This window comes from Chiloscyllium plagiosum, unplaced genomic scaffold, assembly GCF_037043375.1.
Source record: "Chiloscyllium plagiosum isolate Xiang-an unplaced genomic scaffold, Cpla_swu_hap1 HiC_scaffold_27, whole genome shotgun sequence".
Taxonomy (NCBI): domain Eukaryota; kingdom Metazoa; phylum Chordata; class Chondrichthyes; order Orectolobiformes; family Hemiscylliidae; genus Chiloscyllium; species Chiloscyllium plagiosum.
Window position 1 is genome coordinate 13,525,115 of NW_028270165.1, and position 16,753 is coordinate 13,541,867.

At 49.3% G+C, this 16,753-nt stretch overlaps 1 protein-coding gene and 3 non-coding genes across 4 annotated transcripts in view; all 4 read right to left on the reverse strand.

Annotated features, from left to right (window-relative positions):
- Positions 1–15,698, reverse strand: part of LOC148143168 (uncharacterized) — a 36,524-nt gene extending 20,826 nt beyond the window's left edge. Inside the window, exons 1-2 of the mRNA XM_087975783.1 lie at positions 15,630–15,698; positions 15,335–15,541 (exon numbers count right to left, since the gene is read on the reverse strand). Of these exons, the coding sequence (XP_087831909.1) occupies positions 15,335–15,541; positions 15,630–15,698 (276 nt within the window). The remainder of the gene's footprint in view (positions 1–15,334; positions 15,542–15,629) is intronic.
- On the reverse strand, positions 4,845–4,916 carry trnam-cau (transfer RNA methionine (anticodon CAU)). Its single transcript has one exon. It is a non-coding gene; the product is annotated as a tRNA-Met (tRNA).
- Positions 11,409–11,480, reverse strand: trnam-cau (transfer RNA methionine (anticodon CAU)). Its single transcript has one exon. It is a non-coding gene; the product is annotated as a tRNA-Met (tRNA).
- trnam-cau (transfer RNA methionine (anticodon CAU)) lies at positions 14,692–14,763 on the reverse strand. The gene has a single exon. It is a non-coding gene; the product is annotated as a tRNA-Met (tRNA).
- Positions 15,699–16,753: the final 1,055 nt, after the last annotated feature.

A 16,753-nucleotide genomic window follows, 5' to 3' on the forward strand; every position in this document is an offset into this window, starting at 1 on the left:
CAACTTTCCCAGAGTCTGTCCCCCCGCCGCTCCCCGATTCATTCTTTCCTTTCAGTTGCTGCAAGTTAACAATTGAACCCCAGAATGAAACAAAAAATGGAAAAAGTGGTGAGAAACAGACTGTTGTACTCACAAAAGTTAGACAGAGGAAGGAAGTTACAGTCTGGGGTGAAGTTCACAGAGAAAGGAGCAGCAGCAGCTTCAGAGCTCACGGTCCAACCTCCACATTTCGACAATGGCCGGCTCTGGTTGGCAGGAGGACCAGTCTCCTTCCGGTCCTCCAAGGTTCTCTATTGGTCCATGGAAAGGAGCTGACGCGCAGTTTCTGCGGGCACCAAGGAATATGCGCAGTGCTTTGCTGACACTGGCGGTCATGCGCAGTGCTTGCTGACACCGCGGAGCATGCTCAGTGTGCAGGAATTTGTTACAAATTTTAAAGTTAAAAATCACAATACACCTGGTTATAGTCCAACAGACCTGTTTGGAAGCACTAGCTTTCACAGCGCTGCTCCTCCATCAGGTGGTTGTGGAGTATAAGATCGTAAGACACAGAATTTATGTTCGTATACTCCGCCTGATGAAGGAGCGGCGCTCCGAAAGCTAGTGATTCCAAACAAGCCTATTGGACTGTAACCTGGTGTTGTGTGATTTTTAACTTCGTACACCCAAGTCCAACACGGGCACCTCCACATCATGACAAATTTTAAGTGTCCAAATGCGAATACGAGAGAAAAATACCAAAGCAGATTTTGTCGAAATGTTTTTCCCCTGTGCCTAGACATGTTATTCCTTTTGCATTTTGTCTGGCTGCTCAACGTTTCTGTCGTTTCCCCAGGGTAGAGGTATTGCAAAACTACAGGGTATAGGTTTAGGGTGAGGGGAAAAGATTTTAAAAGATTTAAAAGACTCGGAATATAACATTCACCCCTTACAGGGCGAAAGTGAGGACTGCAGATGCTGGAAATTAGGGTCGAGAGTGTGTGCTGGAAAGGCACATCAGGTCAGGCAGCATCTGAGGAGCAGGAGAATCGACGTTTTGGGCAAAACCCTTCATCAGGAAATAGCCATGGGGAACTGCAGGGCTGAAGCGTAATCGAGTGTGTCTGGGTGGGATGCTGTTGGGAAGGTCGGTGTGAATGGCCTGCAGGGATGATATGCCTTAGCCATGCTTATATTGAGAAATGATTGCCCCAAATCTGCTCTGGGGCGAGTGGGTTCTAGTTCGTGGGACACTGACACCAGTCCTGGGGAAGGTGGGATTTGTGCTGTCTTTCGCTTCCCATTCTGCCCCTTGTCCATTTTCTCCCCACCCACTGCCCCGCCCTTTCTCCCCTCTTCACACTGCACCTCGATTCTCTCCCCAACCCTCTGAACCCCAGTCATTCTCTACTCCCCAACGTCTGTCCCCTCTCCATTTCTCTCCCTTCTTCACCACCACAAGTGCTCCCGCCCGTCCTTTCTCGTGCCTCAGCCCTCTTTGATCTAGTGGCCGAGCAGAGGCTGATAGCCAAGTTTAGAACACATGATAATGGCCTCAGCCGAGACCCTGGGTTCACATCACACTACAGGAGACGCAGCTACACAATACACTCTCACACACACAAGCACACTCTCTTACATACTCACACGCTCGTGCAGACTCTCTCTGATAGACATGCTCTCTCTCAGACACACAGTAATACATCCCCACACTCAACCCTACGCATACACCATCTCACATACTTCTTCTCCATCACACACACACACACACACACACACATACACACACACACACACACACACTGTACCCAGCATGCACACGCACACACACACTCTCTCTCATGCATGCACTCACTTATCGAAGTCTTTGGGGTGAATCTGCGTTTGCAGAATTATATATTGGGAAATAGAACCAGTCTCACTCAAGATTAGGATACAGATAGACCCTACCCTCACAGCTTTCATGCATTGTCTGACCTGAGGTGTCACCTCCTTTTATAGAACCTTAAGTTACCTGGAGAATGTGATTTTTAAAAAGTTCTGGGATTTACAGATTAATGAACCGAAATCTACAACCCGTTTTAAAAGATGAAAGATTCAACAGCAATCTAGGTTTCTTCAATATATCATTTATGTTACATAACACTATAATCTTTTATTATATATTCCGTGTCTTATGATCCTCCTCCACAGCAACTACAGGTCCAAGGAGAACTGTCCCAACTTTCCAATCGACCTTCAGAACTGACACTCCTCAGGCACGGCACCATTCACGTCAACCTGTTGATACCCTGAGAGCAACGAGCCACATACCATGGATGCAGTCAGCTCCAGAAGCAGCTGAGACTTGCTCAGTACGAAATACATTGTACATTGCTCCCAGAATTTCAAGCCACAACGAGTTTCAAGAACATCTGCTTCTCAGTCTGTCTCCTGCTCCCAGAACACTGCTGTTTGTCCCGTCCCCAGGGACCGGGCTCTCTCCACTAGCGGATAATTGAACCATTTTGTTTCTACTTGCAAGCTGTGCTGGTGGAAGGCAGAGCCCATTCGCTCTTCTGCTTTCTCTCACTATCACTTGGGGTAGGAGACGTCATTGACACGAATGCATCAAATGGCAACTTTGAACTTGTTCCAAAGGTCTGTTATCGAAGAAATGGCAAGGTGATGTGCTATCGGGACAGACAGAAATGGACACCGCAGACTCTTCCCTCAGGTAAATTGATATGAGTGCCTGCTTGTGCAGCCTGTTTGGTGTTCAGAATTTGCCTTGACACAACAATCCTGCAGAAAGTATTTTGTTACACGGGCGTCTGTTTCTTTACCGCAGGAAATGGACAAAGAAAAGCAAGTCATGTGTTTCAACTTCACCATCTGAGGGAAGAGGTTTCACACTTGAGATCAGAACGCACCGACAGAACAGGACGAGACAACTCAGAGCTTCACAAGGGTGCCAGCGCAACTGTGTAAATCTGACCCTAACCACTCTCTGCACGAAAACGTTCTTCATAATGTTATTTTTACTTCCTCTCCTCAAGTCTCTGCCTAATTGTTAGCGATCCTTTCAGGCGTGGTACCATTTTCACTATATTATTTTCTCTGTCTGAACCCCTCATGTCTTGGAAAACGTCAACTGGGCCAGATTTCAAACTTCTATCTCCAAGGAGAGCTGTTCCAACTTTCCAATCTGCCTTCATTATTGACATTCCTCATACACGGCACAATTCACGACAACCTGTTCAGCGCTGTCTCCACTCAGCTGCTCTTCTGCTGTCTCCCTCTCTCTGAATCCCTTGGGTGAGAGGTGTCAGTTTCACTGAGAAAGGCCCTGGCCTTGCGGTTGCCTGCCACTTTAACACATCACCCTGTTCGCTGGCCAACATCTCTGTCTCAGGCTTGCAGCAGTGTTCTAGCTCCAGATGAAAAAACAACACCTCATTTTCCACTTGGTGACCTTACAGCCCTCCGGTCTTCAATATCGAGTTCCATAACTTTAGGGCCTGAACTCCACCATGTCCTTGACCCCTACCACACAAACGACTCCTTGTTATCACCTCGTCTGCTATGACACACTACGTATTGTTAGCCGCTAACAGTCTCCATTAACAGTTATTCGCCCTCCCACGCGGATCGTTATTCACTCCTACGTCCTTCCTATTGTTCTCTCTCTGAGCTGGCGGCAAACACAGCAATGTACATCGGAGACTCTGAGCCAGCTGAAACTTGCTCAGTGTGAAGTACATTCCACATTGCTCCAAGAATTGCAAGCAGCAAAGCGTTTCCAGAACATCTGCTTGTCATTCTGTCCCCGGGGCGCTGATATTTGTCTCATCCCCAGGAACTGGACTACCCCCACTGGTGGATAATTAAACCATTTTATTTCTACTTGGACGTTGTTCTGGGGGGTGGGACGGGGTGTAGGGTGGGGGCGGGTAGAGTCCATTCGATCTTCTGCTCTCTCTCTCTGTCTCTCTCTGAAACCCTTGGTGTGAGAGGTGTCAGTTACATTAATGCGGGGAACATGAACAACTTTGATTGTGAACTTTGTCCAAGGGTCTGTTATCGGAGAGATAGAAAGATGCTGTTTTGGCAGGACAGAAAGAAATGGACACCGAGAACTCTTCGCCCAGGTAAATTCACATTGTTGTGCAGCCTTCTTGGTGTTCAGAAATCGTCTTCACCCAGCAATCTTACGGAAAGTCTATTGCAAAGTGGGCATCGCTTTCTTTGCTGCGATCGCGCAGCAGTTAACATCTGAGCCCCAAGTGTCCCAGATGAAGAGAATCCGAGTGAAACCTTCACTCACTGAGAGTCATCCCCACGGCCCTGAGCTGAGGGACTGCAGGCATCCAACACGGAAGGGACGGTTAAAAATGACGCAGTTTTGCTCCCTCAGCCTCTCTGTCCCAGAGACAGGCAGTGGGACGGCATAAACACGTAGCATCATTCTCGCGCAGACAGAAGCCGTTCAGCCCATCGAGTCCACGGCGACTGTCTGTCACGTGTCTCTCTCTCTCTGAGGTTATTCACAATCGGTGGTATCCGTCCTAATAGTAGAGGACTATGTCTGAGTCGTGATGCGGTTTCTGACATGCTTGTCATTCTCGTCTGGACCAGGGTGGCGAATTAGTGCAAGGAATGGACGAAACCGCAAGGCATGTGTTTCAACTTTACCAGCTGATTGGCATCGCAGAGAACTGGGTTTGCGATTCAGTTCAGAGGAAACAGACGAAGGACAGAAAACCATTGAGACCTCTAAAATCATGCCACTTGAATTGAGTGGATTTGGCGAGTGCATCGATATGCTAAATGCCATTAAGTAGATGCAAAGGCGGCTTGTCGAAGAGAGCAGCACGAGGCGACATTAGCAGAGGATGGTTTCGATCCATCGACCTCTGGGTTATGGGCCCAGCACGCTCCCGCTGCGCCACTCTGCTGCCGCACGCGGCCCACCTTCCACAGAACACTTCAGGTTTTCGTCTGGCACACGGCAGGCACCTTCGAGCCTGATGTCAAAGACCTCCACTGCTGTCGTGTAATATGCTGTTTCGCAGACGTATGGAGGCTGTGTAAATATAAACTTATTTCTAAATTCCCACATTCTGTTGGTCGAACTGTGATTTCACACTGAATCACAACATGTGTCACAGCGCAGACGGAGGCCATGCGGCCCACCTTCGCTCTGCTGGTTCTACACTTAAGTAAACGTGTGTCTCTATTCGTTTAATTCTCTCGCCTTCTCAGCGTAAATCTGCACATCTGAACGTGACCACCGAATTCCCTTTTGTGTCCATTGAATCTTCCTCTTTGTCAGTGTCAGACAGGGACTTACTGACCCTAACCACTCCCTGTAACGAAACGTTCTTCCTCATGTCACTTTTCCTTCTTTACCTCGTGACTTTAAAATTCTGCCGAATCGTTGTGGATCCTTTCAGGTGTGGGAGCATTTTGACAACATTATTTCCTGTTTCTAGATCCCTCATGACTTGGAAAAGTTCGCTTCTCCGAGGAGAGCTGTCCCAATTTTCCAATCTACCTTGATTGCTGACATTCCTCAAACACCGCACCACTCACGTCAACCTGTTGAACACTATCTCCAACCATTTCACTTCCCTGTCTTCTGCCTCATTCGTACTCCAGACAGCCCAACCTCGTTTCACGAAGGCGTTTTTTGAGAAAATTAATCAGGCAGTTTTGCACAAGTCAAGTTAAAAAACGCGGGCTCGTCCGGGATTTGAACCCGGGACCTCTCGCAACTCGGCACTGGAAAGGACCCTAAGCGAGAATCATACGCCTAGACCAACGAGCCAGAGGGCCAGAGCGCTACTGACGACCCACACCGCTTGCGTGACCTGAGACTTGCTCAGTATAAAATACATTTGAGATTGCTCTGAGAATTGCAAGCGGCAAAGAGTTTCCCGAACAGCTGCTTCTCATTCAGTCTCCCTGCTGCTGTTTGCCCCGTCCCCAGGAACCGGGCTCTCTCCACTGGCAGATAATTCAACCATTTTGCTTCGAAACTTTTCTCTGACACCCGAGTGGCCAGTGACAAGCATTGCCCTCCTCAACATAGGATACAGAGAACAGGAGAAGACCACGCAAACCTCCACGAGTGTATCAACGCGACTGTGCACATTGGGCCGGTATATCACTGGGAAATATTTATGTCCAAGCTGTTTTCGGAAGCAGATGAGAAGGCGAGGTGCAGAACAGAGCGCTGTTATACCGGAAAGCTGCTAAAGACGACATTGAATGAATAGGAGAGAATGCGTTCTCAGCTGGGTTATGGTCCCAACACGCACCCGTTGTGCCAGGGGTTCCACCTCGGTTCCACTCTTCCTTCACTCGCAACACCCCACACCCACCTCCCATAGTGCCAAGGCACTTTCCCCTGCAACCGCCGAATGTGTAACATCTGCCCATTTACCTGCTCCCTCCTGAATATCCAAGGGCTCAAACATACCTGTCAGGTGAAGCAGCACTTTTGCCACAACCTAGTCCGCTGCATTCGCTGCTCACAGTGTCATTTCCCCAATGTAGCATGAAGCATAAACTGGGTGACTGCTTCGCAGAACATCCCGGTTCTGCCCGCAGGAAAAAGGCCCTGGCCTTGCGGTTGCCTGCCACTTTAACACATCACCCTGTTCCCTGGCCAACATCTCTGTCTCAGGCTTGCAGCAGTGTTCTCGCTCCAGATGAAAGAACAACACCTCATTTTCCACTTGGAGACCTTACAGCCCTCCGGTCTTCAATATAGAGTTCCATCACTTTAGGGCCTGAACTCCCCCATGTCCTTGACCCCTACCACACAAACGACTCCTTGTTATCACCTCGTCTGCTATGACACACTACGTATTGTTAGCCGCTAACAGTCTCCATTAACAGTTATTCGCCCTCTCACGCGGATCGTTATTCACTCCTACGTCCTTCCTATTGTTCTCTCTCTGAGCTGGCGGCAAACACAGCAATGTACATCGGAGACTCTGAGCCAGCTGAAACTTGCTCAGTATGAAGTACATACCACGTTGCTGCAAGAATTGCAAGCAGCAAAGCGTTTCCAGAACATCTGCTTGTCATTCTGTCCCCGGGGCGCTGATATTTGTCTCACCCCCAGGAACTGGACTACCTCCACTGGTGGATAATTAAACCATTTTATTTCTACTTGGACGTTGTTCTGGGGGGTGGGACGGGGTGTAGGGTGGGGGCGGGTAGAGTCCATTCGATCTTCTGCTCTCTCTCTCTGTCTCTCTCTGAAACCCTTGGGGTGAGAGGTGTCAGTTACATTAATGCGGGGAACATGAACAACTTTGATTGTGAACTTTGTCCAAGGGTCTGTTATCGGAGAGATAGAAAGATGCTGTGCTGGCAGGACAGAAAGAAATGGACACCGAGAACTCTTCGCCCAGGTAAATTCACATTGTTGTGCAGCCTTCTTGGTGTTCAGAAATCGTCTTCACCCAGCAATCTTACGGAAAGTCTATTGCAAAGTGGGCATCGCTTTCTTTGCTGCGATCGCGCAGCAGTTAACATCTGAGCCCCAAGTGTCCCAGATGAAGAGAATCCGAGTGAAACCTTCACTCACTGAGAGTCATCCCCACGGCCCTGAGCTGAGGGACTGCAGGCATCCAACACGGAAGGGACGGTTAAAAATGAAGCAGTTTTGCTCCCTCAGCCTCTCTGTCCCAGAGACAGGCAGTGGGACGGCATAAACACGTAGCATCATTCTCGCGCAGACAGAAGCCGTTCAGCCCATCGAGTCCACGGCGACTGTCTGTCACGTGTCTCTCTCTCTCTGAGGTTATTCACAATCGGTGGTATCCGTCCTGATAGTAGAGGACTATGTCTGAGTCGTGATGCGGTTTCTGACATGCTTGTCATTCTCGTCTGGACCAGGGTGGCGAATTAGTGCAAGGAATGGACGAAACCGCAAGGCATGTGTTTCAACTTTACCAGCTGATTGGCATCGCAGAGAACTGGGTTTGCGATTCAGTTCAGAGGAAACAGACGAAGGACAGAAAACCATTGAGACCTCTAAAATCACACCACTTGAATTGAGTGGATTTGGCGAGTGCATCGATATGCTAAATGCCATTAAGTAGATGCAAAGGCGGCTTGTAGAAGAGAGCAGCACGAGGCGACATTGAACAATAGCAGAGGATGGTTTCGATCTATCGACCTCTGGGTTATGGGCCCAGCACGCTCCCGCTGCGCCACTCGGCTGCCGCACGCGGCGCACCTTCCACAGAACACTTCAGGTTTTCGTCTGGCACACGGCAGGCACGTTCGAGCCTGATGTCAAAGACCTCCACTGCTGTCGTGTAATATGCTGTTTCGCAGACGTATGGAGGCTGTGTAAATATAAACTTATTTCTAAATTCCCACATTCTGTTGGTCGAACTGTGATTTCACACTGAATCACAACATGTGTCACAGCGCAGACGGAGGCCATGCGGCCCACCTTCGCTCTGCTGGTTCTACACTTAAGTAAACGTGTGTCTCTATTCGTTTAATTCTCTCGCCTTCTCAGCGTAAATCTGCACATCTGAACGTGACCACCGAATTCCCTTTTGTGTCCATTGAATCTTCCTCTTTGTCAGTGTCAGACAGGGACTTACTGACCCTAACCACTCCCTGTAACGAAACGTTCTTCCTCATGTCACTTTTCCTTCTTTACCTCGTGACTTTAAAATTCTGCCGAATCGTTGTGGATCCTTTCAGGTGTGGGAGCATTTTGACAACATTATTTCCTGTTTCTAGATCCCTCATGACTTGGAAAAGTTCGCTTCTCCGAGGAGAGCTGTCCCAATTTTCCAATCTACCTTGATTGCTGACATTCCTCAAACACCGCACCACTCACGTCAACCTGTTGAACACTATCTCCAACCATTTCCCTTCCCTGTCTTCTGCCTCATTCGTACTCCAGACAGCCCAACCTCGTTTCACGAAGGCGTTTTTTGAGAAAATTAATCAGGCAGTTTTGCACAAGTCAAGTTAAAAAACGCGGGCTCGTCCGGGATTTGAACCCGGGACCTCTCGCAACTCGGCACTGGAAAGGACCCTAAGCGAGAATCATACGCCTAGACCAACGAGCCAGAGGGCCAGAGCGCTACTGACGACCCACACCGCTTGCGTGACCTGAGACTTGCTCAGTATAAAATACATTTGAGATTGCTCTGAGAATTGCAAGCGGCAAAGAGTTTCCCGAACAGCTGCTTCTCATTCAGTCTCCCTGCTGCTGTTTGCCCCGTCCCCAGGAACCGGGCTCTCTCCACTGGCAGATAATTCAACCATTTTGCTTCGAAACTTTTCTCTGACACCCGAGTGGCCAGTGACAAGCATTGCCCTCCTCAACATAGGATACAGAGAACAGGAGAAGACCACGCAAACCTCCACGAGTGTATCAACGCGACTGTGCACATTGGGCCGGTATATCACTGGGAAATATTTATGTCCAAGCTGTTTTCGGAAGCAGATGAGAAGGCGAGGTGCAGAACAGAGCGCTGTTATACCGGAAAGCTGCTAAAGACGACATTGAATGAATAGGAGAGAATGCGTTCTCAGCTGGGTTATGGTCCCAACACGCACCCGTTGTGCCAGGGGTTCCACCTCGGTTCCACTCTTCCTTCACTCGCAACACCCCACACCCACCTCCCATAGTGCCAAAGCACTTTCCCCTGCAACCGCCGAATGTGTACCACCTGCCCATTTACCTGCACCCTCCTGAATATCCAAGGGCTCAAACATACCTGCCAGGTGAAGCAGCACTTTTGCCACAACCTAGTCCGCTGCATTCGCTGCTCACAGTGTCATTTCCCCAATGTAGCATGAAGCATAAACTGGGTGACTGCTTCGCAGAACATCCCGGTTCTGCCCGCAGGAAAAAGGCCCTGGCCTTGCGGTTGCCTGCCACTTTAACACATCACCCTGTTCCCTGGCCAACATCTCTGTCTCAGGCTTGCAGCAGTGTTCTCGCTCCAGATGAAAGAACAACACCTCATTTTCCACTTGGAGACCTTACAGCCCTCCGGTCTTCAATATCGAGTTCCATAACTTTAGGGCCTGAACTCCCCCATGTCCTTGACCCCTACCACACAAACGACTCCTTGTTATCACCTCGTCTGCTATGACACACTACGTATTGTTAGCCGCTAACAGTCTCCATTAACAGTTATTCGCCCTCTCACGCGGATCGTTATTCACTCCTACGTCCTTCCTATTGTTCTCTCTCTGAGCTGGCGGCAAACACAGCAATGTACATCGGAGACTCTGAGCCAGCTGAAACTTGCTCAGTATGAAGTACATACCACGTTGCTGCAAGAATTGCAAGCAGCAAAGCGTTTCCAGAACATCTGCTTGTCATTCTGTCCCCGGGGCGCTGATATTTGTCTCACCCCCAGGAACTGGACTACCTCCACTGGTGGATAATTAAACCATTTTATTTCTACTTGGACGTTGTTCTGGGGGGTGGGACGGGGTGTAGGGTGGGGGCGGGTAGAGTCCATTCGATCTTCTGCTCTCTCTCTCTGTCTCTCTCTGAAACCCTTGGGGTGAGAGGTGTCAGTTACATTAATGCGGGGAACATGAACAACTTTGATTGTGAACTTTGTCCAAGGGTCTGTTATCGGAGAGATAGAAAGATGCTGTGCTGGCAGGACAGAAAGAAATGGACACCGAGAACTCTTCGCCCAGGTAAATTCACATTGTTGTGCAGCCTTCTTGGTGTTCAGAAATCGTCTTCACCCAGCAATCTTACGGAAAGTCTATTGCAAAGTGGGCATCGCTTTCTTTGCTGCGATCGCGCAGCAGTTAACATCTGAGCCCCAAGTGTCCCAGATGAAGAGAATCCGAGTGAAACCTTCACTCACTGAGAGTCATCCCCACGGCCCTGAGCTGAGGGACTGCAGGCATCCAACACGGAAGGGACGGTTAAAAATGAAGCAGTTTTGCTCCCTCAGCCTCTCTGTCCCAGAGACAGGCAGTGGGACGGCATAAACACGTAGCATCATTCTCGCGCAGACAGAAGCCGTTCAGCCCATCGAGTCCACGACGACTGTCAGTCACGTGTCTCTCTCTCTGAGGTTATTCACAATCGGTGGTATCCGTCCTAATAGTAGAGGACTATGTCTGAGTCGTGATGCGGTTTCTGACATGCTTGTCATTCTCGTCTGGACCAGGGTGGCGAATTAGTGCAAGGAATGGACGAAACCGCAAGGCATGTGTTTCAACTTTACCAGCTGATTGGCATCGCAGAGAACTGGGTTTGCGATTCAGTTCAGAGGAAACAGACGAAGGACAGAAAACCATTGAGACCTCTAAAATCATGCCACTTGAATTGAGTGGATTTGGCGAGTGCATCGATACGCTAAATGCCATTAAGTAGATGCAAAGGCGGCTTGTAGAAGAGAGCAGCACGAAGCGACATTGAACAATAGCAGAGGATGGTTTCGATCCATCGACCTCTGGGTTATGGGCCCAGCACGCTCCCGCTGCGCCACTCTGCTGCCGCACGCGGCCCACCTTCCACAGAACACTTCAGGTTTTCGTCTGGCACACGGCAGGCACGTTCGAGCCTGATGTCAAAGACCTCCACTGCTGTCGTGTAATATGCTGTTTCGCAGACGTATGGAGGCTGTGTAAATATAAACTTATTTCTAAATTCCCACATTCTGTTGGTCGAACTGTGATTTCACACTGAATCACAACATGTGTCACAGCGCAGCCGGAGGCCATGCGGCCCACCTTCGCTCTGCTGGTTCTACACTTCAGTAAACGTGTGTCTCTATTCGTTTCATTCTCTCGCCTTCTCAGCGTAAATCTGCACATCGGAACGTGACCACCGAATTCCCTTTTGTGTCCATTGAATCTTCCTCTTTGTCAGTGTCAGACAGGGACTTACTGACCCAAACCACTCCCTGTAACGAAAACGTTCTTCCTCATGTCACTTTTCCTTCTTTACCTCGTGACTTTAAAATTCTGCCGAATCGTTGTGGATCCTTTCAGGTGTGGGAGCATTTTGACAACATTATTTCCTGTTTCTAGATCCCTCATGACTTGGAAAAGTTCGCTTCTCCGAGGAGAGCTGTCCCAATTTTCCAATCTACCTTGATTGCTGACATTCCTCAAACACCGCACCACTCACGTCAACCTGTTGAACACTATCTCCAACCATTTCACTTCCCTGTCTTCTGCCTCATTCGTACTCCAGACAGCCCAACCTCGTTTCACGAAGGCGTTTTTTGAGAAAATTAATCAGGCAGTTTTGCACAAGTCAAGTTAAAAAAACGCGGGCTCGTCCGGGATTTGAACCCGGAACCTCTCGCAACTCGGCACTGGAAAGGACCCTAAGCGAGAATCATACGCCTAGACCAACGAGCCAGAGGGCCAGAGCGCTACTGACGACCCACACCGCTTGCGTGACCTGAGACTTGCTCAGTATAAAATACATTTGAGATTGCTCTGAGAATTGCAAGCGGCAAAGAGTTTCCCGAACAGCTGCTTCTCATTCAGTCTCCCTGCTGCTGTTTGCCCCGTCCCCAGGAACCGGGCTCTCTCCACTGGCAGATAATTCAACCATTTTGCTTCGAAACTTTTCTCTGACACCCGAGTGGCCAGTGACAAGCATTGCCCTCCTCAACATAGGATACAGAGAACAGGAGAAGACCACGCAAACCTCCACGAGTGTATCAACGCGACTGTGCACATTGGGCCGGTATATCACTGGGAAATATTTATGTCCAAGCTGTTTTCGGAAGCAGATGAGAAGGCGAGGTGCAGAACAGAGCGCTGTTATACCGGAAAGCTGCTAAAGACGACATTGAATGAATAGGAGAGAATGCGTTCTCAGCTGGGTTATGGTCCCAACACGCACCCGTTGTGCCAGGGGTTCCACCTCGGTTCCACTCTTCCTTCACTCGCAACACCCCACACCCACCTCCCATAGTGCCAAGGCACTTTCCCCTGCAACCGCCGAATGTGTACCACCTGCCCATTTACCTGCACCCTCCTGAATATCCAAGGGCTCAAACATACCTGCCAGGTGAAGCAGCACTTTTGCCACAACCTAGTCCGCTGCATTCGCTGCTCACAGTGTCATTTCCCCAATGTAGCATGAAGCATAAACTGGGTGACTGCTTCGCAGAACATCCCGGTTCTGCCCGCAGGAAAAAGGCCCTGGCCTTGCGGTTGCCTGCCACTTTAACACATCACCCTGTTCCCTGGCCAACATCTCTGTCTCAGGCTTGCAGCAGTGTTCTCGCTCCAGATGAAAGAACAACACCTCATTTTCCACTTGGAGACCTTACAGCCCTCCGGTCTTCAATATCGAGTTCCATAACTTTAGGGCCTGAACTCCCCCATGTCCTTGACCCCTACCACACAAACGACTCCTTGTTATCACCTCGTCTGCTATGGCACACTACGTATTGTTAGCCGCTAACAGTCTCCATTAACAGTTATTCGCCCTCTCACGCGGATCGTTATTCACTCCCACGTCCTTCCTATTGTTCTCTCTCTGAGCTGGCCGCAAACACAACAATGTACATCGGAGACTCTGAGCCAACTGAAACTTGCTCAGTATGAAGTACATACCACGTTGCTGCAAGAATTGCAAGCAGCAAAGCGTTTCCAGAACATCTGCTTGTCATTCTGTCCCCGGGGCGCTGATATTTGTCTCATCCCCAGGAACTGGACTACCTCCACTGATGGATAATTAAACCATTTTATTTCTACTTGGACGTTGTTCTGGGAGATGGGACGGGGTGTAGGGTGGGGGCGGGTAGAGTCCATTCGATCTTCTGCTCTCTCTCTCTGTCTCTCTCTGAAACCCTTGGGGTGAGAGGTGTCAGTTACATTAATGCGGGGAACATGAACAACTTTGATTGTGAACTTTCTCCAAGGGTCTGTTATCGGAGAGATAGAAAGATGCTGTGCTGGCAGGACAGAAAGAAATGGACACCGAGAACTCTTCGCCCAGGTAAATTCACATTGTTGTGCAGCCTTCTTGGTGTTCAGAAATCGTCTTCACCCAGCAATCTTACGGAAAGTCTATTGCAAAGTGGGCATCGCTTTCTTTGCTGCGATCGCGCAGCAGTTAACACCTGAGCCCCAAGTGTCCCAGATGAAGAGAATCCGAGTGAAACCTTCACTCACTGAGAGTCATCCCCACGGCCCTGAGCTGAGGGACTGCAGGCATCCAACACGGAAGGGACGGTTAAAAATGAAGCAGTTTTGCTCCCTCAGCCTCTCTGTCCCAGAGACAGGCAGTGGGACGGCATAAACACGTAGCATCATTCTCGCGCAGACAGAAGCCGTTCAGCCCATCGAGTCCACGGCGACTGTCTGTCACGTGTCTCTCTCTCTGAGGTTATTCACAATCGGTGGTATCCGTCCTAATAGTAGAGGACTATGTCTGAGTCGTGATGCGGTTTCTGACATGCTTGTCATTCTCGTCTGGACCAGGGTGGAGAATTAGTGCAAGGAATGGACGAAACCGCAAGGCATGTGTTTCAACTTTACCAGCTGATTGGCATCGCAGAGAACTGGGTTTGCGATTCAGTTCAGAGGAAACAGACGAAGGACAGAAAACCATTGAGACCTCTAAAATCATGCCACTTGAATTGAGTGGATTTGGCGAGTGCATCGATATGCTAAATGCCATTAAGTAGATGCAAAGGCGGCTTGTAGAAGAGAGCAGCACGAGGCGACATTGAACAATAGCAGAGGATGGTTTCGATCCATCGACCTCTGGGTTATGGGCCCAGCACGCTCCCGCTGCGCCACTCTGCTGCCTCACGCGGTGCACCTTCCACAGAACACTTCAGGTTTTCGTCTGGCACACGGCAGGCACGTTCGAGCCTGATGTCAAAGACCTCCACTGCTGTCGTGTTATATACTGTTTCGCAGACGTATGGAGGCTGTGTAAATATAAACTTATTTATCTCTCTCTCTCTCTCTCTCTGAAACCCTTGGGGTGAGAGGCGTTAGTTACATTAATGGGGCGAACATGAACAACTTTGATTGTGAACTTTCTCCAAGGGTCTGTTCTCATACGCTAGGACCAACAAGGCAGAGAGCAGGCATTCGCCTCCCGTCCCAATCCTCTTGAGCCACCTGAGACTTGCTCAGTATAAATGACACGAATCCGAAAATAAACGAAGTTAAGGCAATCGGAGTTGTTTTAAAACCCGAAAAGTAACGAAGTTTAACGACGCGAACCCGAAAATATACGAAGGCAATCGGAGTTTCTTTAAACCGAAAAGTCACGAAGTTTGAATGTCGCGACCCCAAAATAAACGAAGCTTAAGCAATTGGAATTTTTTTTTAAACCGAAAAGTAACGAAGTTTAATTGAAGCTGACCAAAAGGTGGAATGTGTTGTTGAAATTGATGAAGTGTTCAACCTCCTCGTGCGAGGACGAGGTGGCACTGATACAGTCGTCAATGTAGCGGATGAAAAGGTGGGGAATGGTCCCGGTGTAGCTGCGGAAGACTGACTTTTCTGTGTACCCGACGAAGAGACAGGCATAGCTGGTGCCCACGCCTGTGCCCGTGGCTACCCCTTTGGTCTGGCGAAAGTGGGAGGACTCAAAGGTGAAATTATTGAGGGTGAGAACCAGTTCAGCCAAATGAATGAGTATGTCACTGGAGGGGTACCTGTCGGGACCCCAGGAGAGGAAGCAATTTGAAGGCCTTGCAGCCGCAGTGCCAGCCAGTGATGTCCATGTATTTTAAACTGCCTGTCTCGCATTGGTCAACCGCCCTCGCATCATAAAGACCATTGTGAGCTGTGCCTGGAGATTGACCAATTGGAATTCCTGGAGTACCGGAAGGCTGTTAGGTCTTCCTGTCAATCAGAACCCCCTATTGTCTGATTGCAGAAGTTGGACCATGAGTTCCTGAAGGTGCTGCTGCAGCGACTCTCTCTCTGAATGAAGATTGAGCTTCACCCTGGACTGCTACTTCCTTCCTCTGTATGATATCTGTGAGTACCACACACTTCTTTCTCACGCTCCTTTTCCATTTATTTTCTCATTCTGAGGTTAACTTGTTGACTTTGCAGGAGATGTAAGTGGGGTAGAGTTTATAGAATGAGAGGGCTTGTTCCAGCTGCTCATGGTATTGGTGAGACCACTGCTCAAATATTCTGTGCATTTCTGGGTCATTTCCTTCAGGAGGGATGTACTTGTATTGGAAGCAGTTGAGAGAAGGTTCACTCAACTCTTCCTGGCATGAAGAGGATTGTCTTATGAGGAGAGGTTTAGCAGACTGGGTAAGCAGTCACCTTGAAACCAGTTACTCAGTTTGGGGAATCAAAGTCTCACCCCTCACACTGGAGAGAGACTGTGTACCCATTCTGTTGGTAATTTCAAACCCAGAGCGACACAAGGAAAGCTCTCCCCATGGGGAAACTTTGGAAATGTGGGGATTGTGGGAAAGGGTTCTCTTCCCCATCAGTGCTAGAGACTCATCGAAGCATTCACCCAGGGGAGAGGCCATTCTCCTGCTCTGTGTGTGGGAAGGGATTCAGTTGGCTGTGCAACCAGCTGATGCACTGGCATGTTCACACCAGAAAGAAGCCATTCACTTGCTCCAAGTGCAGGAATACATTCATCAATTCTCCTGGCCTGCTGAAACATCCTTGGGTCCACACTGGGGAGAGGCCGTTCACCTACTGTCACTGCAGGAAGGGGTTCATGAGTTCATGTGCCATCACTGGGATCGAAGGAGCAATGGCAGAGTGGTATTATCAATGGGATTACCGACTCAACTCTGAGAAC